The sequence below is a fragment of the Camarhynchus parvulus genome, chromosome 1A (genome assembly GCF_901933205.1).
Source record: "Camarhynchus parvulus chromosome 1A, STF_HiC, whole genome shotgun sequence".
Lineage (NCBI taxonomy): Eukaryota > Metazoa > Chordata > Aves > Passeriformes > Thraupidae > Camarhynchus > Camarhynchus parvulus.
In genome coordinates, this window is record NC_044586.1 from 16,256,241 (window position 1) to 16,281,761 (window position 25,521).

Sequence of the window (25,521 nt, forward strand, 5' to 3'; positions counted from 1 at the left end):
GGGATTCTAAATCCAACAATTTTTTATTGTTCTCTCCAATTGATGGTACAATATTGAAGCCAGAGAATGACAGTTTTCTGCTGTTGTTATGGCTGATGACACTGTACTATCATTTCCATGGAAAGTGCAGTTTTATGGGTATTTTAGCGTTTTTTTAGTTGCATAGGATGTGCTTTACCTATTGTTGCAAAAGCAGGATTTTGCCAGTATATTTATGCCTGGGTATATCTCAATGTTTAGCTTGTCAGTCGTCCCACAGTACTAAAATGTTCCAGCTTTATTTTCTGCAGTGCTCTGACAGCTACAGAAATCTGACAATTTTCCAAGTGGAACTTGATCTGGCTGTGAAAGAGGTTATATTACCTGTTTGTATCAGACAGAATAACTTGGAAGGGCCTCTCTGCAGGGCAGGACAGTTTGTCCCAGTTCAGTTTGCTGAATATTGTTCATCCTTATCTGCCTGTAGCTTAACTGTGCTCAGAACGGCTACAGGTTACACAAATGGCTCCACTGTGAAGGCTGGGCAAGGCTGAGCTTTCAAGTGTGTTTCCAGGTCCTTTGATGTCTTAAGGGCATTTGCATCTGTCAGAATGGTTTGGTGCCAATATGAGCCTTCTTTAATCTGAGACTCAAAAACAGCAGCATGGGATTCTGGCTCACACATCCATAGTGTAGTGAGAGTCTCTGAGATTTCTGCCTCTAACTAGAGAATCTGTCCTGTGAAAGTCTAGAATCATCTTGCTCAAAGAGGAACTGAGAACTCCTGGGGTTCATGGCAGACATACCATCTAGGAATGTGTACAGCATGCTGCTAGCAGCCACCTCTGCATAAAATGTCATGGGGAAAGTAATTTGGAAAGTTCTTGCCTCCTTTTGTGCTCCAGATGTTTCTGTCACTTGTGTCTCCATCCCCAGAGTTTGTGGAGAGACCTGCACAGAGCAACTTGCAGTGACTCAATACATTACTTCCACTGTGGGAATCCTGCTGTTCACCAAGTAGTGTCACTTATCTTTCTACTGAGCTCTAGTAGTGAGAATCACACACTATTCTTGTTTATTCTCATATTGGAAAACTGCAGAATATCAAGGCTTACCCATTACTTTTATGAATATAAACTTAACCTCTGCTTAGAGTGAACTGAGTTTTTTGCTTTACAGGTGACCCCATTTTACCTTAAGAACGAATCACTTTTATTGCATCTCTGGGATGTGCAATGTACAATCCAAGCCACATGCTTCACTTTCTGTTTGCCAAATGTTCAGTAGCAATTTCCAAGATGAAATAGATGAAATTGTGTTCAACCCAAAATTATGTTTCTCTGACACTTTTTTTGGGTTATCATTAAGTATTTTAATCTACTTAACTACCAAGCAATGTAAGAGAAGTATGGAAAAGTATCCTTTTTTTTTCCCCTCAGTTAGTGAGTCATTAGATAATTAATAGGCTCAGTGTATCTTGAGTGCGCCTATGACGAGTGAAAGCTGCGACTGGGTGTGTTGAAACTCGGGCAAACTCCCTGCACTGGTGTGACTGGGAGGTCTCACCTGTGTTTCTCAAGCTTCAGTAGCAGCTCAGATGCATTTTCCAGGAGCTTAGGTGCTTTTGGCAGCTGTGTTTTGTTCTCCCCTGCCTAAGACACCTGAGGCAACTCCTGGTTCCCAGAACATTACCAGCACTGTGTAGCACAGCAGTAGACTCTACATTATTTTGCTATTTTAGATCATCTTACCTTCCTTTTAAGTCTTTTCCTTCAGCAAGCTCCTTCTACTCTCCATGCCCTCAAAGCTGACTCCATGTTACATTATTTCCCTCCTTCCTTCTTATCTCTAGCACCCAGTGTTATCTCTTCCTGAGCTCAAGAGTTTTGACCCCCCTCCTTCACCTCCCTTGATGGGTTGTACAGTGATAGAGCAGCCCAGGGTGGTGTGTTAAGATTGGTGACTGTTTCTTTGCAGGTGAGTATGTGCAGTGGGAATCTCTCACATGGACATGCAGCTGAGGAAGCCAGCCTAAGCATGGCAGGACTAGCTGAGGAAATCTAAAAATTGAGGCTTGTGGCAGGGCAGGCTTTGTGTTCAGTTTCCTGGGTGTCTCACCAAACTGAAGTCCAATGCGTGGCTTCCTGGGAGAGATGGTGCTGTCCTGCACACTGAGCTCTGGATTTTCTAAGGAGAAAGGCCGGCTCTGAGCTGATTCAAATCATAGAATGATAAGGAGTTGGAAGTGACCTTAAAGATCACCTGGTCCCAAACCCATCTACTGTGGGCAGGGACTCCTTCCACTATCCCAGGTTACTCAGAGCCCCATCCAACCTGTCCTGGAACACTGCCAGGGATGGGGCAGCCACAATCTCTCTGGGCAACCTGTTCCAGAACCTCACCACACTCACAGGAAAGAATTCCTTCCTAATATCTAACCTAAATTTCCCCTCTCAGCTTCTTGTAAAGTGTACCCAAACTGTGTGACCAAGATGATTAAACCAAGCTGAGATAGCAGGAAAAGGCTCAGGGCAGCCTTGTTGTTTTTTGGGTGGATGTTAGAGCTGAACACAAAACTCTTTCCTGCCTGAGCTGCAGTCCTTAAAGCCAGCTTTGGCATTTCTACACCACGTTGTGGCTGCACTAGCAAGGATAGACCCAACCTAGGGACTACTTGGGCAACCCTTTGTTTCAATGAGAAAAACGGTGTCCTCACCCATGCCGCTCAAACATTATCGTGAACGCCTTTCTCCTCTCACTGCCAGAAGCTCATGGCTGCAGCTGGGCCAGAGCAGCTCCATCCGCACGTCACAGGGCAGGACTTTCTCTGCTGGGAGCGTGTTCGCAGCAGCCTGGCGTGTGGGCTGCTCCATGGCCTGCGGCAGGGGAGGCAGGATGGGGAGTGGGGCCGAGGGCGGCCGGGCAGCACCTGGCACCATGCGGGGAGGGCCAAGGTGGCAGGCAGAAAGCTCAGTTTCTCCCCACTTTTGGAGGAGGAGGATCTTGCAGCTCCACTTGTCTGTAGCCTTGCTTCCTGGCTAGCCAGAGGGCATGTCTGTGCTTGATAGTACTTGTTATTGCTCCTTTCTTGTTTGTTGGAGGAGGGGGGGAGGGAAGGTGAGGTACTTTCTATTTAAAACCAGAAGTGTTTGTCATCTCCGTCCAGGTGAATTAACCCACAGTGGAAGGAAGTATGACATTCACGTTGCCTTTTGTAATCTGGGAAAGCTGTGGATGGATTGTGCCCTTATGCTTTCGCTGCTGTCCTTTTCTTGCTCACCAGGCCACGTCCTTCACCCTTCTGCTCTCAGATTTTGTGCCTGTGACTGCAGCAGGACCAAGCATTGCCCTTCTATTTTTTGCTGGCATGTGGCCAGCTGCTCCCTCTCACTGTTCCAGCTTGGAGGGATTCTGTGCTCCCAGAATCTCCTAAAAGCTGAGTGCATGGGAGCTGAAGTCTGGTGTTTCTAGACCCTCTCTAGAGAAGAGCCTGAGTGTCTTTATCTCAACATCGGTTGAGGGAACATTGGTTTACCTTGTTTCACAGACAGAGCATATGAGGGAGTGATGGCCAGCTGATCATCTGATCCAGTGAGAGATGTAAAAGATCAGTAAGCCCCAAAAGGGGAAACAGTGAATGATCTTTGAGAGTTTGTATATCCTGCCTAGTGGCAGAGGCTAGATAGGTCCTGTATGCTGCTCTGTCACATTATTGGTCCTGCTGAAAATGCTAATTGAAAGTTAGCTACCCAAAGTTTGCTTTGGGTAGCTGAGCTCCTGGGGGTCTCCTGGGACCTCCTCTGATGGAGCAGACCTGCATTGGCAGTTTAACATGACTGTGCTCCACTGTGCTCTCTTCTGGTAATTACTGAGCTCTTGTACATAGCTGCTCTGCATGTCAAGACTACAGGTGCTGTCAGTCTTGTTTCATTATTTCCCCTTCCATCTCCATGAAATCTTTATTGCAGACATGTGTCTTCTACTATGGTGTACCCAGCCTTTGACAGCGTAGTTAACAGTTTCCCTGGTGAAATGCATGTCCTCCCCTTGTGTCACTGCAGAAGTTTGCCTGCTCCTTCTCCTGCCTCACTTCTCAAAGCTCCTCTCTTGCTCTCCCTGTGGTGCGCAAAACACCAGGCAGTACTATGATAAGACAAATCTCACTTGGCTTCCAGTGTTGATGTGCTGTGCACCTCTCTCTACCCTGCCTCCCAGTATCATCATGGAACTGGTCCAAATGCAGCATTAAACTCATCCTTTCGCCTGTCCAAATCCCTTGCAACACAGCCATGGAGATGGAAACTAGTGTTTTGAGCTTAATAAGAGGAAATTCAGGACTGTGTACATCTATGAAACAGCACAGTGAGCAGGAGTTCTTCCCCTGACAAAGTGTGGGCTTGAGCTTGAGCACTTTACTATTCAGATCTTTATGAGCCATCCTACATTTAGTAATAGTAAACCTTCCTTAGCCAGCAGCTTATGTCTCCCTAAATAGTCTCTCTGCTCTTGGGGAGCCTGTTTTCGAAGACTGACTGTATTAGGTGTGAGAAGTAGTACTTTTCTAGGCCTGGAGATGCATAGACTCAGGTGGGGTAGCCAGGAGAGCCAAGAGCAGTGTAGTACAAGAGGAATCTGATGTGGAACCTTTGAAAAGACAGTTTAGCAGTATCCAGGTAGTTTAGTAGCAGCTGACAGCAGCTGGAAACTCCGTGGGAATTCCCTGAATGGACATACCTCTTTGAAACAAACTGGTTGTTAAAATTACAGCTATTGCAACTACTCAGTGCTTGGGAGGGACAATCCAAATTGCTGAAAAACCCTGGTTTTGGCCTGGTTTTGTAAGAAAGACTGTCTTTTCACTATAAACAAAAATTAAAGATTACATGAGAAAAAACACACAGGAAGTAGTTAGCTGATGAGTTAACTCAATTAGCTAACTCAATTATTTTCCTAATGTTTTTTTGAATTGAGGTTGTTCAGCCTGGAGAAGGGAAAGCACCAGGGAGACCTAATTTCAGCCTTCCAGCTACATGTAAAAAGTAGCTGTCCCTATTTCTAAACACCAAGGGGTGTTTAGAAATAGAGAGAGCCACTTTTTACATGGGCAGGTAGTCCTAGGACAAGGGGGTTATGTTTTAAACCAAAAGAGGAGAGATTTAGGTATGATACTGGGAAGAAATCCTTTAATATGAGGGTGGAAGGCACTGGTACAGGTTGCCCAGAGAAGCTGTGGTTGTTCCATCCCTGGAAATGTTCAAGGCCATGTTTTGCTCAGGAGCTCTGAGCGACCTTGGATAGTGGAAGGTGCCCATGCCGGGGGTTGGATCTGGGTGATCTTTGATGCCCCTTCCAACCCAAACCATTCTGTGATGACAATACAATTCTGTGATGAAGGTGTATAAAATGCTTCAGTTCTAACTCTAGAGCATGCACTCCTTGCCTTCAGAGCAGGTGTTTTGTTTCACTTGACGTAAGGGAAAACAGAAGCTAAACTAGCTTTCAGGCCAGGTGTGCCCTGGCCATGGAGCTAACTGGGACAATTAGTTCAGATGTAATTATGCCCTTACTGCTTTTACTTTCTGTGTGGGATCAGAGGTTGGTACTTGTGACTACAGAGCCACTCCAGCTCAAGGAAATCACCATAGAAGAAAAGAGAGGCAGCCACAACAGTTTGTCTCTTTCTCTAGTTTTTTCCAGGTAGGGATTGTGGGTCACGGTAGAAGACAGAGAGATAAAAGTGGTGAATCAGATTCTTCTGTCCTTTTCACAGACGTACCCCAAATGTGCATTCCCTAGTGCTTTGTCATGTCTGAACTTCAAATGCAATAATGGAGGGGAAATTCCACTATATCCTTTGGGAAACTGTCCAGCAATCCTGAGATGGCTTTTTTTTTTCCTTTTCCCCTCCCTAAAAGAGTAGACTAAATGATGATGTAGTTTCTCTCTAGTCTATAGCTTAGTCCACACACACCAGAGCTACTCCTCTCAACCCATGTGGTTTACAGCCTTCAAATATCTTGTGTCTTGTGTCATGTACTATTTACCTGTTAATCTAATTTGAATGTTCCTATGTTTTGTTAATTAATTTCTGTGATCATTTGCAATGAATTTCAGACCTACACAGAGATCTGCAAAGAGAGCCATCAGCTCCAAAGAACAGGCAAAATCAGAGAGAACTTTTAAACTCGGCTAGAAGAGGCCAATAGTATTTGTCCACCTTGCCCCATGAAAATCAATGGAGATTTTTGAAAATTTTCTTGTTCTCTGGGTGCCTTCTGGTACCCCCTTTTGGGTCTGAGATAACCAGCCATGGCCACCACTTTCCCTAAGTTGCCCTGTGGCTATTGCATAGAGCTCAGCATCTCTGCTCTACGACCAAAGTCACTTTCTGCGGTTGCATGTGAAACTAAAAAGACACCAGTGGGGTTATTTTGGTATTACTCTCATCTTCAAGCTTACATGTGGTGTTTGCCTATTCTCAGTCTTTGTTTCCCAGCTCTTATCACCCACTAGGTATGTGGTGTTGGTTTTTGTTTTTACCAGCTGCAGTAGAAGCAGTGAATTAGATCCATATATCATTGTGAAGTAGTAACAGAAAAAATAATTTTTCTTCAGCAGGATGTGTCGCTAATGGAGTCTGAAGAAACCAGTGAGGGAGGTACCACTCCCCCAGGAGCCAGCAGCATCACTGGGGAAGCCTGGGATTCTTCAGCCGTGGAAGAAGAGTATCATGCCACTCATATAGCAGCCAAAATGAGCACGAGCCCATCTAACTCTGCAAAGGGACCAGAGCTCAGCACACCCAAGGACTGCCTTGCTGCTTCAGGGAAAGCAGCAGAGATGCTGGGCAGACCCTCTAACTCTATGCAAAAAGCACCAGCAGGACTGGACCAAGGCCAAAGGGATACAGAGCCTCAAAAGGGACTCTCAGAACTGGAAGAAGAAATGCTTTTAGAGGAGGGTGGACTGGATTATTCTCTGAAACTTAGGCAATTGGAACTGGTTGACCTGGAAAGCAACCAGGGCCCTTCCTCTCACAGCAGAGTCCAGGATGAGGCAGCCCCTGGCAGCCCAGTCCTGCAGGCTGTGAAGCTCAGCACTGAGTTTCCTCAGTGCCAAGCAGAACTGGCTTTTCATGGCTCAGACCCTCAGGCCCAGGAAACGAAATCCCCTTTGGCTAATGCCATTTCCTCTCAGAGGGAGACACCTAAGTGCTTTTTGGTGTGTAAAACTGTTTCAGAAGGACATTATAAGGCTGAGCCCTTTCTGGGTAACATCTTGAAGGACTCTTTGCAGGAGCTTGATGCTGGTGCAGAGCAGGAGCAAAGCACCAAAAAGTTGGCACCAGCATCTGATGAGCAGCCTACCTCAGAGGGAGCAGTAGAAGACACAGCTAAACCTTACACTTCTGAAGATGTTCAGGAAAGCTTAAGAGCACCCCAAAGTTTGGAAAAGAATACAGATTCTTCCTCTTCCCATCAGTTAACTTCCACCTTAACATGTGACAGCCAAATGAGTTCACTACAAGCAGAAGGAAACAACTCATCTGGTGAAACAGGGAGTACCATGATGGTCAAAGACCAGGGAATGGTTCTTAAAAAAAACTCATCTGCTTCCAAATGCCTTCATCTAGAAGATCATCACAGAAAAACTGAGGGCAGGTCTGCCCCTGCAGCAAAAAATGCTTTCCAAGGAAAAAGTACTTCTAAAAGGACAGAGGAAGTGAATGCTTCATGGCATAAGGAGCCAGCTTGGGAGGAGGCAGTGTCTGAACTTCAGCAAGAAGAGGAGGAGGAAGAATGCAAAGAGCAGAATTTGCTGGAAGAAGGCAAACCTTTGGAACTCAAAGATCAGAAGAACAAGGAACAAAATGAGCAGGAACAACTGCCAAGAGAAGAGCTTAGACTGGGGGAAGAGCTGAAACTAGAGCTTTTATCATCAGCTTTTGGGTCACAGATACCTTCTGTTCCCAGGCATAACATGGATGTATGTGGTTTGGAGTATGCTTCCTTGTCTGAGCAAACAGGACCAGTATTTCTTCCTGGGGAACGTGTCTCTGTGGATCGGCATCCTAGTGAGGACGTGCTGCTGAAATCTCATGTCACAGAAGCAGGTTCTGGATGTCAGCTACCTGCTGTCGGCCCTCTGTCCTCAAATAACCAGAACCCAGGGGGGGAAACTCCACATATGTGCCAGGTTTCTGACCAAGCAGAAGACCTGGAGGACTCTGGCCGCTTTTCCATCGGTGGTCAGGATATTGGAGAAGCTCACTGGGATGATAAGACACGACTGGGCAGGGAGAATGAGCACAGTGATGATCATGGAAAAGCTGTCCAGAGGTTTGATAAAAGAGATGCATCACTCTGTGGAGGGGTGACAGCACCTTTTAGTGCAGAGAACCCAGAGGCTCTTGTTCCAGCACACCTTTCCTCTGGTACCAGTAACTTGGAGCCACCTGATCACATAGATCTTCATCCTGTAACAGGAAAAGCTGAGCTTTGGGACTTCATTCCAGCTTCCCCCTCAGAGATCACCTCAGCAGTGTCAGCATCTGTTCCAGAGCAGGATGGTGGCAGAATAGCCTCTGTGACCTCTGAGCACTGTCCTGGCACCAGCCTGAACAAGCTGCCAGACCCTGCAGGGAAACCACCCAAACAAGCTGCTCCTGCACAAGAGTGGAACCCAACACCAGCAGAAACTGCTGTTGTAAGGACAGGTGCAAGGGAGGCCAAGACTTCCTATGAAATCCCTATTTCTGAGGAAAGCTTTCCTGAGGACCTTAGTGGCCCATCTTCTTTCTCTGTAATGTACATGAGCTCCCTTCCTCTACAAGGGGGCTTTCCTGGAGATAGGAGGTCTGTGGCTAGTATTGCAGGACCTCTGGAAGTATCCCAAACACCAGGAAGGACTTCCACTCCCCTGAACCACCCAGAGACAATTCAGCAAATCTCTCCCCAAAAAAGTGCCCTTATACAAGGAAAAGAAAGGGCAGCAGATGTGGATTGTAAAGCACAAGTGCCTTTATTTGATGAGCCTGACTGCAGTTTATACCAAAAAGAGCCTGGATCCAGAATTTCCAGTGTCCTGAGCACCCTAACTTGGCCCTCCAAAGATGATATGGTCCTTGCTGTGAACCAGCAAGGACCTCTGTCCCCTGTGTCCCACTCAAGCCTACCTCTGGTGTCTGAGTCTGATCCCAAACAGCTTCCTCATCCTCCTTCCCATGTCCAAAGGCCCAGTCAAGCTCAGGCCGCTGCACTCCACGCAAATCACCTTGTTTCACCTCCAGCCCCTGAAGGTCACCAGCTGTTGGCTCCTGGACTGCACTTCAGGCCCCCCCTCAGCTGTGGGATGGATGATGGTAAGCTGGGAGCCATTCACCCTGCTCCAAGCTGTCCTCTCCGGTCTGCCACCTCTGCATTTGATACCAACTCCGTGGCCTCTGCTTCTGATGGAGAAAGTCTAGCAGAGAGAGATGACCTTGTTCCAGTGAGTAGAGAGTGGGATCTTGGTGACTCAGGTCCCCATGATACAGAGACTTCTGATGACTCAGGGGTCAGTTTGCTGACCAAAAGTTTTTTGGCTCTTGGAAACGAAATGTTGGTTGGCTGCTCTGACACCAGCCCTGAAATAGCAGATCACAACATGGATATAGAGAGTGGAAAATCCTCACCTGACCAGCCTTCTTGGCCCTCGTTGGAAGGCTTGATAACATCCCCAGACTCCAAAAGCAGAGAGTCTCCACCGCTCCTTCCAATGCTTGCATTCACCAATCCTATTCACTTCCTCCGGCTCAGCCCTCCATCACTGCTGACCACCAGAACAACCTGCCAGGACAAGGAGCTACGATGGGAGCAGCCCACAGGTAGCTTCAGTGGGGACACAAAGAACATCCAGGCTCCACTGGCAGTCACAGAGAAAACAGAAGGTGAGAGGAGAGTCAGGCAAAGGCTGGAAGGAGGAGAGCACCAGCCAAAGCAAGAAAAGGCCAAACATGCACCCTTGGAAAAATCATCAAGTTGGCCAGACAAAAAAAACATTGGGGTAGCTATGCAGGACCCAGCAGGCAATCAAGAAAACCCAATTAAAAGCCGAGTAAAAACAAAGGACTGGCACCGTCAGGGCCTGAAGAGGATGTCAGTACCACCAGACATCTTGCAGCGTGAGTCCTCTCTTCCATTTCCCTTCCTCCTTCCCCCCTCCAACTTAGAACAGTTATCAAGAAGTAGGATTAAATTAAATAAAGAATATGATGGAGAGGCATGAGAGTAGAGAGCTTAGCATGGCTCTTGTGCCTTTCTGGTGATATTCCTTGCTCCAGCCCTACAGCCCTCTCCTATCCTGCCCCAAGCTTCCCTTTCCAGCTGTCCCCTCTTTCCTCTCTGCTGTCCTCTGTATCCTGCTTGTTCCCTTGAGTGATGCATCCTTGAAGGATGCACTCTGGGGCTCCGTCTCCCCATGCCACACTAATACCTGCTACAATAAACTTATTTCATGGATCCCTGAGGCAGTAAAGAAGAGCCATGCACACACCCTCAGTAGCCCATATCTCTTATCAGTTGTTTATTTGCTACCTCCCCTTATTTTGCAACTGGCACTTTTAAGTTCCCACTTGACCTTTTAAAAAAGATCATATTCCTGTGAGCGCAGGATTTAAGAGTACAGATAAGAAGGGAAATATGTCAAACCCAAGGTCCCAGCTTGCACAGAAGTCAAATCACTGATGTCACAAGAGGAAAACATGCATCTTCTGTAATACAGCTCATTCAGCAGTACTTGCTATCAGGATGTATATATGTTCTTTACTATACCTTACGTGAACTTTAAATAATTACTTCTTTTTAGCTCTTGCTTTAGTCTATTTTTGAAGCTCTGAAACATGCTGTATTTTTGGCACAGGGGAAAAGGAGGGGGTTATGGAAGGGTGTAAAAGGTTTGGAAGAACTTGAATCTCAAGATTTGTTAATATGTTTGACCTGTAATTTCTTGATTCCAAATTTTAAAATATTCAAGGCAATAGTCCTGTCTTTCCCCTTATCCATAACTGCAGCTTAGTCTTTGGACTTTCTTCCTTTTTCTGCTTCCAGTTATTTCAGATTTAGAATTTCTTCACACCTTATTTGATTAAATCCCTCACAAATCAAAAGGACTTCTCCAGTTTTACACTTTGGCTCCACTGATCTGATGCCTGGCCCTAGTAGCTGAAAGTGTAAGGACAGCACCAAACAGGGCATAACTGGAGAGGGAAGCTCTTAGAGTTACTGTTGCTGCCTAAAATGTCAGCCTTTTTCTTTGTGTGAAAAGTAAACGTGGCTAACAGATGTAAAGTGTAAGTAATGTCAAGAATTATTAAAATGTTTCTGACCCAGAAATAAATGCCACAAGGGCACCTGTACTCCAATTCAACACTGCCACTTAGGTGGGGCATAGGTAAGTGGTATCTGTGTGTCATTTGGATTGTAGATTAAGTCTAAAAATTGACTGATGTGTTTACTTTCCAATTGTCTTCTATGCAGAGGTTTCTTCTGTTCCTGCAGAGGAGGAAGCTCACAAGGCACACAGGGAACCACCAGTCAGCTCAGAAACAGTTATAATGCGGTGAGTCGCTCAAAGATCCTTAGAATTTGCCCCAATCCCTGTGAAGCACAGAAACCTCCGTTGTTTCTGAGTTACCAAAGACGATGATAAGGAGTGGAAAACTTTAATTAAATGCCGTAGGCCTGTGTTTCAGTCTGTGCTCTCTTGAAGAGAACCCTACTGCAACACAGGTATTTCTGTGCCTTCAGGACAGCCTTTCCATTAAGCCAAACTTTTCCCTTTGTGTCAAGTAAAGCTTGTGGAGCTTGTTGGAAAATAAGAGGTCCTTGTTGTGACAGAGCAGTTTCTAAGGTTTGGATAAGCCTTCTCTGGTGCTGTGCCCTTCGTTCGCTCTGTGTTTTGAAATCCTTATTCCTTGGCAGAGAGAAGAAATCTGCAGACACAACAGAGAACTTCAAGCGCCGGCACTCCAAACTGATCAACTCCTGTAAGTACCTCCTGCCTGGGGTGCTGTGGCAGTCCCCTCTCCAGCCGCATCTTTCACCCTTACAGTGAGCACAAAGGAGAGGGACTCCTGCCACGTGGTGGTTGTGAGGATGTAGTGTTATAGAGCAGGGAAGGCAGTACACTCTGGAATCCTGCAGTACACTCAGGCAGCTGAGGAGCTTTGCCTGAATTTGGCTGTCCCAGTCTGGGGCAGAATTTTCTCCAGGTTGAAGCAGAGGGTGAGTTGCTACTACAGAAAAGATAAATGTGTGTGTTTTTCTCTACAGCAAGATTACTGTATCAGGAGTACAGTGATGTGGCTCTGAACAAGGCCATCCAAAGCCAGAAGAGAGTGGATTATCCAGAGGATATAGAGTCAAGTTTCCCAAGTTCCCCGAGGCTACGGAGGAAAGTGCTGTCTCCCCAGGACTCATATTTGCAACGTCTATCAGTCTCATCTAATGCATCCCTCTGGCAGGACATCCCCATGATACGGGGCAGCAGAATACTGCTTAACATGTCCCGTGAGGAACAGAGGCTGCAAGAGGTATGGGACAGATGTGGCAAAGTAAATGGGTGGTCTTGTAGTCAAGAAAGAGTCTCTGGAAGGAGGATTAAAGCAGAGAGCAAAATCTGTGATGTGGGAATGCAGGTAGTTGAGGCAGAGGTCACTTCTACTCCTGGAAGCAGCATGGGGTATGAAGTAGAGCAATGCTGAAGTGATGAATTTTAGAGAAAAGCAACACTGAAGGACAGACTCTGCACTGTATAAATAACTCTAAGAAAACAGACATGGGGAAAAGTGGGAACAGAATAAGGAGTTTTGAGTATGCTCAATGCAAAAGGATGTGTAAAAGTAGAAGACTCGCAGCATTCTCCCATAAATAAGCTTGTGAGAAATGCTAATAAAACCACAGTAAATTCTATTTTCTGTAGTAGAATATGAGTTTAGCAAATTGACCTGTGTGAGTTTAGCAAATTGACCTGTGTGAGCTGCAGGGCTGAGAGGAGACTGGGAGATGTATGGATTCAGCACAATGGTACAGAGAAAGTGGGTAAACAAAAGGAGAGGATCTGAGAAGTGGACAGGAGGACTCAGAGAAAGAGATGAAAACAACAGCATAGGAAAAGGTCTGTGGTACGGATGCTGGACTTTATGGGAGCTTGTGAAAGTGGTGTTGAGGGGAAATAAAAAGTAAAATGAGAGCAAGTATCTATTTTTAAGTCATAACACAAGTCTGTTTCTTAAAGAAAGTCTATAAGTGCATGGTTGCCCTTCCTTTCTAAAGCCTCTCTTCTGTAATTACACACTCCTTGCAAGATGTGCTGGGAGGTTTTCCTGCTTTGCCCCATTTCCTCTCTGTAAGATTCCTCACAGATTTGCACAGTGTACTGATGCTGTGCTCCCTTGTTTTCTCTCCCAAGGCCAAGTTTGAGCTGATAATATCTGAGGCTTCCTACCTGCGCAGTTTGAACGTGGCAGTGGATCACTTCCAGCGCTCAGCAGAGCTCCAGGCAATGCTCACCAACCAGGAGCGCCAGTGGCTCTTCTCCCGCCTCTCCGATGTGCGTGATGTCAGTGCCAGGTGAGATGTGGCCCTTTGCTTCCAGGTCTAACAGGCACATGGTTCTTCCATCAGGAACGTTTCTCACTCCTCTTCTGCACTGTTCAATGCAGATACAGCACCTAGTGATGACACACCAACACTGCCTGGAAAGGAATATTCACCTTTTTAGGTGACATGGCAGTGTGAATTCTGGTGTTAAATCCCAGATATTATGGCTCAGTTGTGCACAGAGCTCACTGCAGAGGATCAAAATGGTAACGTAGCCTTGTGCTACTGCTTTCAACTACAATTAAACTTGACTAACTAGACCTCAACCCAAACCAGCTCCTGCCAAATACAAGACAAAAGGGTCAGCTGCATGAGCCCTGATGAAAAGCGGGGTAAAAAAGGAAAACCAGTAAGTTACAACCATCACTTGACAGAAACTAATGTGAATCAATAGAGCATAATTGATGAAATGTGGACATGACCCCACATGCAAGGAATTCTGTATGTTGTAGGATTCTGTTTTGCTTTTCCTCCTGCAAGGCTTGACTACATAAATTACTAAGCTGGTAAGGTTTGCTGCTGCCTTTTCCATTTCTACTAGCAAGATTATTCTGGTGAGGTCTTAGTTTTCAGCTGTTTCCTGACCATGCCTGTAGAAGCATGACCTCTCAAGAACAGAGGTCTTTTGCCTCTGCTTTTTCCTTGCTGATACGAAGCCCTATATTGTTATTATCCAGACATTACACTCTCCCTAGAACTAAAGAGCTGTTTTGTGCTTGTGTGGGCTGTCAGGGTTTTAGAAGACTAAACGAGACTGACATTTCCCTCTCCTTTCTTGGCACCACATCCATGTGCTGCAGTTTCCTCTTTGACTTGGAGGAAAAATTTGAAGAGGACATGTTCACCTTCCGTGTATGCGACGTGGCTCTGAAGCATGCCCCCGACTTCCGCCGGGTGTATCTGCCATATGTGACAAACCAGACATATCAGGAGCAAACGTTCCAGAGATTACTGTAAGTTTTTCTCATTTTCTGCACCCTTCTCCCCCTTACTTCCATGAATAGCTTCCTACTCTTTCAGACGATGGGCAATACTGCAGGAAAGGGCTGTTGAACAGTGCTCTTGCTACACCCCCCAGAAGAACCTTCCTCAGTTCAATGGCATTTGGGACAGCAGGACAGAGCTCCTGCAGGCTTCTCTCCCATAGCATTGGAGAGAAAAATAATATGTAATATCTGATCTTGTTGCAGGCTGTTCTCTGTCTGCCCTCTACTGAAGAGAGCAAAAATGACCATCCTGGATAATGGTTTCAGTCTTGATCACTGAGAACCAGAGCCACCACTGTCCCCATGAAAGGAGCACTGCTGATAGAGGGAGTTGAAATGTAGATGTTACTTCTGGCTTTTACTCCAGAGAGCTGTGGAAAGAGGATAGAGATAATAACAGCTGTACTGCCATCCTGTAGCTATTAGAAACCTGTAGTTGCTCTTCAGCAGCAGAGTGGTGAAGTTTCTTGACACCTCTTGCCCCAGGGACAAAATCTGACTGTTGGGAGTACTCCGGCATTCCCCGAAATCTGATACTAGGAAGGTTATTTATTTACTCTGATGCCTGGATGTCCATTTTTTTCTTTGCCACTCCCACAGAAATGGAAATGCAGGGTTCCAGCAAGTCCTGGAGAGACTGGAAAGTGATCCAGTGTGCCAGCGCCTCTCACTTAAATCCTTCCTCATCCTCCCCTTCCAGCGCATCACTCGACTCAAACTCCTCCTACAGGTAACTGTGGTGATTCTCTGCCTTCCCTCAAGTTTCCCTCAGGCTGTGTTTGGAAGCAGCTGAGGGAGTTGGAAAAGGGGCTCAGCCTGGAGAAAAGGAGGCTCAGGGGGGACCTTGTGTCTCTGCACAACTCGCTGACAGGAGGGTGCAGCTGGCAGGAGGTTAGGCTCTGCTCCCAGGGAACAAGTGAGGGCAAGAGGAAAAGGCCTCAAGCTGTATTAGGTTGGACATCAGGAGGAATTTCTTCCCAGAATGAGTTGGAAGGCATTGGGCTGGGGGCTGCCCGGGGACATGATGCAGTCCCCATCCCTGGAGGTGTTCAGGAAATGATGGATGTGGCACTGTGTGAGGCTGTTTGTGAATCATTTAGGGCTTTGTTGTGACACTACTTTAATTGTACCCCAAGAAAGAATTAATGGAGTCTTCTCAGAACATGCTGATTTCCATTTTATTGAACTTTCTGGCTTCCTGCTAGGAAAACAAAGCAAGGGTTCCTTGGCTGCCCTCTGGAAGGCAGTCTGTGTCTATGCTTTGCCTGCAAATTTGACTAATAAAGAGCCATCCAGACAGGGAACCAGCCAGTCCTTAAAGAATTAATTTTGAGTTCTTTCTATGAATTTCTTCTTTTTGATTATTTGAGCTTCTTTTTACCAGGTGAAAAGGACAAGTCTATTCTGTTCATACATCCATTTGTGGTTTAGCTAGTGGTTGCTTCCTATGCCATGTAACTTCTACGTGATAATTAATACAATTTAGATTTACAGGAATCACTGGTCAATGTGACTTAACAGTGACATTCTGCATCTCAATTTTTTGGCTTTCTTGTCTCCACATGTCATCAGCTACTTCTGTTTTATTATTTATTGTACTCTTCAGTGGTGGTAATGTCCACCTTTCCCTGTTTGCATCGTGAAAATCATCTTTTCTCACACAGAATATCCTGAAAAGAACTCGGCCTGGGTCTGAGGAGGAAGTGCAAGCAACACAGGCCTATGATGCACTTGAAAAGGTAAAGGTGCCTACCCTTTCTGCAGCCTTACCTTTGTCTCTAATTAATCAACTCCCACCCTTGTCCCTGCAAGAAAATCTTGCTTTAAAAAACCCCACAGCATTACTCTACTGCATCCTTTCCTCTTATCCTCTTTATTATAGAGGCAAGGTTTAAAGTTTTCTAGGACAAATGGTTATCTAAAATTTGTACAGCTTCATAAGGTGGATTGTTCTGTCTAGTGATGATTTGACCTTCCAAAGGAGAGCCACCAGGATGGTGAAGGGCCTGGAGGTGAAGACAAAAGAAGTGGCTGATGTCTGTTCAGCTGGAGGAGACTGAGACCATATCTCACAGCAGTTCTGCGGCTTCCTCATAAGGGCAAGAGAGGGGCAGGCCCTGATCTCTGCTCTTTGTGACCAAGGACAGGACCTGAGGGAATGGCTGGAGCTGTGTCAGGGGAGGGTTAGGTTGGATATCAGGCAAAGGTTCCTCCCCCACAGAGTCATGGGGCACTGAACAGGGTCCCCAGGGAATGGTCACAGCCCCAAGGCTGCCAGAGCTCCAAGAACATTTGGATAATGCTCTCAGGCACAGGGTGGGATTATTGGAGTGTTTGTGCAGGGCCAGGAGTTGGACTCAATGATCCTTGTGTGCCCCTTCTAACTGAGAATATTCTCTGATTGTAATATATACTTTTTTTGCAGGAGGATGCCTAAGGAATTGTCACTTATGCTGACACCTGAGGGGCTCCTGGGAGTAGTACTGATCCCACCATGCAGTTCTGCTCCCACCTCACTCCTTATCTGTTTTCCTCTGCAGCTTATCAAGGATTGCAATGAGAATGTCCAGCGCATGAAGAGCACTGAAGAGCTGATCTACCTCAGCCAGAAGATTGAATTTGAGTGTAAGGTGAGCTCACCCATTCCCTGGGCCTTGCTCTAGTCTAATGTATTTTCTGTCTTTCCCCACAAAACCACTTTTTGTTCTCCTCTCAGAGAACACAGAGCTGTTGAACGAGAGCATCATCGGAAGGCCAGCTCTTCATCAGTGCTTCCCTTGACCAATCATTCATGTCAGCCTTCTCATGAAGGTGCCTGCCATGACTTACACCTCTCCAGCTGGAGAACTGAAAGCACAATTCCTCAAGAAAAAGGCAAAAATGCAAGTCCAAAACTCACAGGGACCCTTCTTCTTGTGCATAAATATTTATTTTTGTCTTGCAGATATTCCCACTCATCTCACAGTCAAGGCGACTTGTGAAATGTGGTGAGTTGACAGCACTGGACTTCAACAACCTGAGTCCAAAATGGAAAGTCACGACCCGGCCCATCTACCTGCACCTTTTCAATGACTGTCTGCTCCTGTCTCGGCCCAAGGAGTGAGTGCTTCAACACAATTCTTGCTGCCCCTTCTAAAATACCTGTCTCTTTTGGGGTCTGTGCTTTGGTGACAGAGTCCTTTCCCTCTGCCTGCCCGCAAGTGGCAGTCTTTGTCAAGTCACTCTTCTGTCCCAACTTGATGTGAGTATCATGAAAGTATGTGGAAATTGATAGTCCTAGCACTTAATTACATATTGTAATACAAAAACATATCTTGCACAACACTTCAATTCTGCCTTTGCATCTCTACAATGTGAAACACTTGAACAATAACCATTTATTCTAGTTTTACTTGGTAAATAATTTCTTCCTAAAGCACAGTATGAGGACTAGTGAATGTGCAAATCACTGGTTTGTCAAGAGAGTTGTTGGTTAGTTGTGTTGGGGTTTTGAGGGTGGTGGGTTTGTTTATAAGCTGTAAGCTACCCAAAAAAATTCTGACAGGACAGAGCTTAGTATTTCTACTCTTTTCATGAAATCCCTTCTCTCTCTTCTTTGGTCTTCTGAGACTTCTAACAAGAGCACTGCTTAGGATGTGTGAAGCAGATGAAGACTCATTAAAAGCTTTTTGCTTTCCTGCAGACTATGTGACTCACTATGTAACCCTCATCACCTTAAAACTCTCACCTTGTTTTGTTCCTCCTGTTGACCTGCAGGGGTGGACGTTTTGTTGTGTTTGACCATGCTGCTTTCTCGTACGTGCGTGGGGAGAAGTGCGAGATGAAACTCCACGGGGCAAACAAGAATCTGTTCCGTCTCTTTCTGCTTCAGAATAACCAGGGGAAAAGAGTGGAGTTCTTGTTTCGGACAGAGACACAGTAAGAGCTCAAGTTTACCTTTGGTATATCCCGTTACCATGGCCAGACAACTCCTGGTAGCCCGATGATTGTCCCTCAGCTATTCAAATGCTGAAATAACAAATGCAGCTGCTAAGCAGAAGTCTTGAAAAGCCTCCTCTTGCTATAACTATTTCCTTGTGAAACACCTTCCTCCTCTCTCATCATAGCTGCTCATACAATACTACCACATTATGTCATACCATCAGCCTCCAAAAATGGGAATTTTTGCCTTTTCCCACCTCCTTTCTCAGCTTCCCTTTGTGTGAGCAAACACCCCTCCACCTCACCCCATTTCAGTCACCAGACTGTCGTCCCTCACACTGAATGCTGATACCTATTCTGTGCTGTTTTCCAGCAGTGAGAAGCTGAGGTGGATCTCTGCTTTGGCTCCTCCGCGGGGAGAACTGGACCTCCTGGAATGCCCTGGTGAGACTGCTCTGCTGCTACAGCAATGGGGGTGGGCTGGCTCGCAGGAGTCACAGGCACTGTTAGGTGGGATACCCCAGAAGGATTCCAAGGCAGAATACTTGGGGTTTTGTAGATAAAGAGCATACTCATGGGCTTTCCCTCAGTGCTGGGTGCTGCCAGTTATTGTACATGTTTTAACACTTCATTTTAGATGAAGACCTGCAGTGTCCCTTCCAGTTCTCGGCTTTTTATTTGGGCAGCTCCTTATTCTCCACCTCCTCTGGAGCTGATGCCCACAGGTTTACTGTTGCTTTCCAATATATCAATGTGATCTTTCCTCCCCTTCAGATGCACCACAAGTTCAGTGCATAAAGACTTACAAGGCTCGGGAAAATGATGAGCTGGCTTTGGAGAAGGCAGATATCATCATGGTTATGCAGTACAGCAATGATGGTGAGCAGAATGAACAGTGCCTGTCTTAAACTGTAGGATTGAGAGGGCAGAGGGATTCTTCATCTTCTTTAGTATGCTTTATTTGGAAGCTGAAAGAGGATCTTTTCCTTTGCTCTTAGGGTCTTTTTGGACGGGGCTTTTTTATGGGAAACAATGAAAAAAACATGTGACTTTTGCCTCATGTTGTGCTTTTCCCCACACCACAGGGTGGATAGAAGGAGTAAAACTCTCAGACCGGGAGAGAGGCTGGTTCCCCTCAGAACACGTGGAAAACATCTCCAGCAAACACGTGCGGCAGAAGAACCTGAAGGAGGAGCAACGGGTGAAGAATGCCAAGCAGCAGGTCTTCTGCAAGAAATAAGGCTCTGTTTGGACCTGTACAGTCTCCCTGCCATGGGGAAACCATGGCTTTTCTATCGTGCCTCAGAAGAAATGCCTCTGTGAAGAGCATAATGCAAAGCACTTTGACAGGACCAGGTGCTTTTTACCAAAGAAAGTGGGAATTCAATCAGGAAAAACTTCCTCTGTGTCAGCAGGACTACGGCAGCAAGAGGAGGGATAAAGGTTGCATATATTGCTTGCTTTGTGGTAGTAGGGAGGGACTTAAATCAGACAGAGGTCTGGGATCTGGACTTCTGAAAACATATTCCTGGTTTTGCCACTGACAAGTTGTGGGACTTCATGAAAGTCACTTCAGAGTTCTGCCTCAGTTTTGCCATCTGCAAAATGGGGGTAAACTTACCTACCTCACTGCATGTTGTGAGGCTAAATTCACTAGTATTAGCAGCCTGAGAGCTTCGAGTTCCTGAGAAGGAAGGTGCTAAGTGCAAAGCACAACAGAGCTGAGGAGAATATTCCGTTTAAATATCCTCTGGATTACCTTCATGGCGTTGATCTCCATAGTGCAATTTCCATTTAGGGCAGTTTATGTATTAGATCATGCAAGTCTACAGGGGTTTAAATAGGCAAATATTTCATTGTACCCAAATGCTGTTAAGAGTCCTTGACAGCATTACAAAATCCACTGGAATTAAGCAGAGTTTTCAGAAGCCACTGTGATGATTTCCCCCACATAAGAAGTATCATGCTGAGAAATCTGCTTCCAAAAGGTCACTTCTCTTCTGAACAAGCATCCCACCAAGCCATCTGAACTGACCTTTTTTTTTTACTCTGCCTCCCCTTGGAAGATCAGTGACTTTGGACAAAGATTTATATTTTGTGTTGGTACATGCCCCATACAAAATAACCAGGACTAGGCACATGCAATAAAGTGGCACTTTACTGCTGCTCTTACTCTGATTGCTGATGTGGTATTGCATGCACCATTTTGCACACTTATGGAGAACACTGAGATATTTAGCCACTGTAGATAAAGGCAAAATGTGCACCAGGGTCTTTGTTCTTTTTAAGGACTCTCTGGTTTTAAGTCCAGTTTACATGCATTTGTGCAGAACCTGTCTGTTTGAGGATATACCTTCAAGTGTAAAATACTGTTTCTGTGTTAAAGTGTTCAGTTCAGTCAATGCAAGATCAAGTTTAAGAATCAATACACCAAAGAAAGCCACGTGTAGCCTCTTGCATTTAATATATTTGAAGAATTAGGTACCTTTGTATCTCCAGCTTTCTGTCTCTGTAATATTCTGCCTTTAAATCCTATTTACATTGTATCTAGAATAGCTTATTATGGCCTATTTATATCAATAATTTTAGCTGGATTAAAAGAAAAAAGTTGCTTTTAGTCCTAATAAACTCATGCACTTCTCCAGTTAAAAAGCTTTCTGCTTGCCTTGTTACTTAGGTTTTCCTCTCAAGTGTAAGTAATTCAATTTACTGAATATACATGCAGTATTTTTTTGCTATAATTTTCCTTTCTAAGTGACTGTTTAGTACAAACAGTTGTCTTTAGCAGAGGCAGTGATGAAAGCTGGGTTTATCCAGCCTTAAGGTTCTTCAGTATTATCCCCAGCCCTAGAGAGCTGATGCTGCAGCTCTTCCACAGTGGTGTTAGTCATCCATAACTGAAGGTAAGATGAAAGGATGAACTACAGAAAATGGGAGTTCAGCCCACTAGAGGAGAAGGACAGGACCCAGTTATTCAACTTTTAATCTATGGTCAGACAACAGTCTGCTAACACTTCCCCTCCCAGAAGGACTGGAGCTGTTCCCGAGCTAAGAGCCAAAGCAGAGCTCTACCTCAGACTCACACAAGAAGGGTTATAATCCTCCACAAGACCCAGAATATTCAGATATCCCAAATGCCTGCTTGTCCCAAGCTGTCGTGAATTTATGCACTTCCAAGTCCCCAGGATTGTCAGCGTCTCAGGTAGGACATAAAATGCTCCCATGGGATCGCTTCAGCTGTGTAAGGTCACCTCACACAGGCAGTCGAGGCATCCCACATCTACTTCAGCTTCACCCAGGAGGAGTCAGCCATATATATTCCCATTCTAAATTAGAAGTCATCCTGTTCAACACCTCAGGTTGAGAGTTCTTTACTCTTTCAAACTCTGCTCTTGAAAGCAAGCAGGCAGATTGTTCATTAGAGCTTCCCAAAGTGGTTTCTATGCTTAAGTCCGTATGTTGTTAAAATTCCACTTGACATAGGAAACTTCAAGGGTACTGTTGTCACGATTGACAGCACTTCTATACTCTTTTTAACTAGTTGGATCAAAGGTTAACTTGTTCCTGTCACAGGTACAGCCTTTATTTCCTGATGTCAGGCCTTTGTATGTTGAGGAACATTTAAAGGTCAGCTTATGCTTCTAAGAACAAGTGATTATACCCTGGGTTACTTTGATTTCTTACATTTCAGATAGGCCTCAACTTCTCACTATTTAGTTAAACTTTTAGCCCCAGCACCACCCTGCCACCAAAATCCATAAACAAATCTACACTGAAACTGATTGACATATCTTTGATTTGTACAAACTTAATCAAACTAGTACAATATCCCTCCCAACTGCACATTCATAATACAGAAATCAAGTTAGTGGAATGCCTACTGTGTCCTATGACAGTCTTAATTGTGCCACAATTTCTCCCCACATTATTTAATGTGGATTATCTGATTTACCAGAAAATCAGTATTAAACAGAAGCATAGGGTATGTCATGCAAATCCCAACACTTTCCTGCTACTCACAAAGATTCTATGAGAGGTGGCACTGTATCTTCCCCAGGAACCTGTGGAGACTGACGCAAAGTGTATCTGGACAAAACAAATTCAGGATTTCTGAAAAAAAGAAATAATTAAAGACAACACCCAGAGGGCAGTTACACTATTTTCTTTTTGTGAAAAAGACAGCAATGAAGTACAAGCATGAGCTGCATTTAAAAAGTTTTGTTGAGAAGCTGAGAAGTCAGGGTGTATGTCTGAAAATCAAATTTTGTGACTGCTGACATTTTTCATAAAAAGTAGTTTAAAATACATATAAAGTAGTTTAATATATGTAAGTGTGCATATATATATATATACACACACACATACATATCTACACAAATATGTATGGCTCAAAAAACCCCCAAAACTTCTAGTGCTGGAGACCTGTGATGGTCCTTCCTCAAGGAAAATAAAGCATTTTCCTAAGTTATTATTTTCACAAAAAAGGTGATATTAGGACCAGAGTTCAGTAAATAAACACAACCTTGCTCAGAAACAACTTTTAAAGCAGAGTGTTTTTTGTATTTGCATTTTTTTCTAATATTGAAGAGGTCCCATGACTCTCCAAGATGTGTCTTGTCAGCTGAATCCTGTTAACAAATTAAATGCCATTTTAGTCCCAACTTCTTGCAGCTGATGGCTGAACCAGGTGCACTGTTAGACCAATTATACTGGCTCCAAAATGTTGGCACAGATCTTTCAGCTTACACTCGTTTAATCTGATGAAACGATTCAGGTGAAAGCATGTGCAGAAGCAAGGCTTTAGAAGCCAAAAGTAAACATTGAAATAAAGACAGGAATTTTGAGTCAGGAGGAGAACAGCGCTGTGCCAGCAACACCATGATAAACCAATAAACAGGAGGAGGATTAAGGATGTTCTGTTTTGGTGCATCAGGACATATGTCTCATTCTTCATGCAAGCACTGCCTGGTGCTGGTCTCTTAGAAGCCTTCTTTTTACTAAGAATTGTTAAGCATTGAAAGGACACAAATTACAGCACTCAAAAGTCAGGAAGTGCCATTTGTTCCTTGCAGCCCCCAGCTGCTGAAGAACTAGAAGCTGTTGGATGCCTAAAAGAAATGTGTTCCTGCCAGGCCACCGAAAAAGAACACAATCACAGAATTCTTAGGGCTGGGAAGCATCTCTAGAGATGGTCTAGTCAGGGTCATCCAGAGCAGGTGACACAGGAACGCGTCCAGATGAGTTTGGAATGTCCCCAGAGAGGGAGACTCCATTCCCTCCCTAGGCAGCTGTTCCAGTGCTCTGCCATTCTCTACGGGAAAAAAAGATCTTCCTCATGTTGAGATTAAACTTTTTGTGGTTTAGTTCATGGCTATTGCTCCTTGTCCTGTTGCTGGCCACAACTGAAAAGAGTCTGAACCATCCTCATGCCACCTATTAAAGATTATTTGTATGGATTACAAGATCCCCTCTGTCTTCCGCAGCCAGAACAGACCTGCCCCTGCAGTCTCTCTCATTGTAACATTCCAGACCCCGCATCATCTTTGTTTCCTTCCGCTGGACCCTCTCTAGTAGCTCCTTGTCCTCGTACTGAGGAACGCAGAACTGGGTCTAGCAGTCCTGACAACGAGGTCCCGTCCATCCACGGGTGGCGAGTTTCACAACACCGAAGTGCACACGGCGATATTTCAGCCAGCTCCTCACGGGGAGCATTCTTCCCGATATCCTCACTAAGGCTGGAACACTCCCGTTCCCTCCGTGTGGAGAACAGGGGCCCAGCGTGGTTTCAGTGGAGGGGGGAGGGGTAGGGCGGTCTCCCCCGCTGTGCCCAGGTGTCCCTGATGAGGCAGCCGGGGCCGGGCAGGACGGGCGGCCGGGCGGGGTATTAACCGGGCCGGGTCGGAGCGGGCCCGCCACGGAGCCAGCATGGACGGGGCGGGCGAGGAGCAGCAGCCGGAGGAGCGGGCGGCCGGAGGGCTTGGAATGGACTATGGTAAGGGTGTGGATGAGGGCAGGGGGGATGAATGGTACCGGCTCGCCTTAATGACCGGGGGGAGGCACCCGGCAATGAGCTTGATGAGCAGCCCCGGGGGAGGATAATCGCTCCTCAGCGATGTTATCTGGGCACTCATTAGCCTTCCACGTCCTGGGCCCCGCGGCTGGGAATTATGGATTCCCTGGGCCTCGTGTTCCCGGCTAGTAAAAGCACCTGGCCGGAGGCAGGGGGTCTTTTCTTTGTCTCATACCGAGCGGCTCCCGCTACCTCGGGGTTTCTCATTTGTGCCTTCCTCGCTGTCCAGTTTTCCCCCTCCTTGTGTGGAGGTACCTCTGAGGCTGTTCCTTTTCCCCTGCCGTGTGTCTGTTCAGGTGGCTTTATACCAAATGCCCCAAACAACTCTAAAACCCTTGCGGATGGAGTGGTTGGCTTTTTCCAAGGAATGTCTAAGGAGGTGGCTGTGAGATAGAAAAGGGGGCTTGGCTTGCTGTAAGTGCACCAGGTGTTCCAGACTACCTGTTCCTGAACATCCACTCGTTAACATCCCTTCTCCTTAACGTTCTATTTTTCTAAAAGTGGGACAAAGTGATGTTCAGTCTGGTCTCTGAATTATGGGAGAAAGGAGTGGTTTTGTAACTCCCTTTGTTACCAGGAAGGCCCATCTTTCTCTCCAAACTTGATTTTCATTTCAGCTCTTTTCCTTGGCAGTCCCAAATGGTTGTGAGATTTTTGTTATCTGTTCTAGAAATGAAACACAGCAGTTCACTTTCACTTGGAGGACTATTTCTGTAAAGCATATTAAACTCCCAGATGCCCATTTCTTCTACAGACACAAGGTGCCCACATAAGACTTGGATGCTTGTGATGTAAACACATATTGGGGTTTGCATAGAAACAAGTAAAAATCCTGCTCAAATAATGTGAAAATACCTTTTTTTCCCTCACATAATGAGCGAGATAAGCTCAGATGCAGCCAGGAGGATGGTGGAAAAAGGAATTA

General features: G+C 45.6%; 1 protein-coding gene across 1 annotated transcript in view; it reads left to right on the forward strand.

The window, feature by feature from the left end:
• Positions 1–21,164, forward strand: part of ARHGEF5 (Rho guanine nucleotide exchange factor 5) — a 34,333-nt gene extending 13,169 nt beyond the window's left edge. Inside the window, exons 3-16 of the mRNA XM_030959778.1 lie at positions 6,595–10,141; positions 11,496–11,577; positions 11,940–12,004; positions 12,291–12,550; positions 13,429–13,589; positions 14,420–14,572; positions 15,206–15,335; positions 16,270–16,344; positions 17,146–17,235; positions 17,550–17,704; positions 18,362–18,523; positions 18,900–18,970; positions 19,301–19,405; positions 19,612–21,164. Coding sequence (XP_030815638.1) covers positions 6,595–10,141; positions 11,496–11,577; positions 11,940–12,004; positions 12,291–12,550; positions 13,429–13,589; positions 14,420–14,572; positions 15,206–15,335; positions 16,270–16,344; positions 17,146–17,235; positions 17,550–17,704; positions 18,362–18,523; positions 18,900–18,970; positions 19,301–19,405; positions 19,612–19,766 — 5,211 coding nt within the window. The 3' untranslated portion in view covers positions 19,767–21,164. The remainder of the gene's footprint in view (positions 1–6,594; positions 10,142–11,495; positions 11,578–11,939; positions 12,005–12,290; positions 12,551–13,428; positions 13,590–14,419; positions 14,573–15,205; positions 15,336–16,269; positions 16,345–17,145; positions 17,236–17,549; positions 17,705–18,361; positions 18,524–18,899; positions 18,971–19,300; positions 19,406–19,611) is intronic.
• The last annotated feature ends 4,357 nt before the right edge of the window (positions 21,165–25,521 follow it).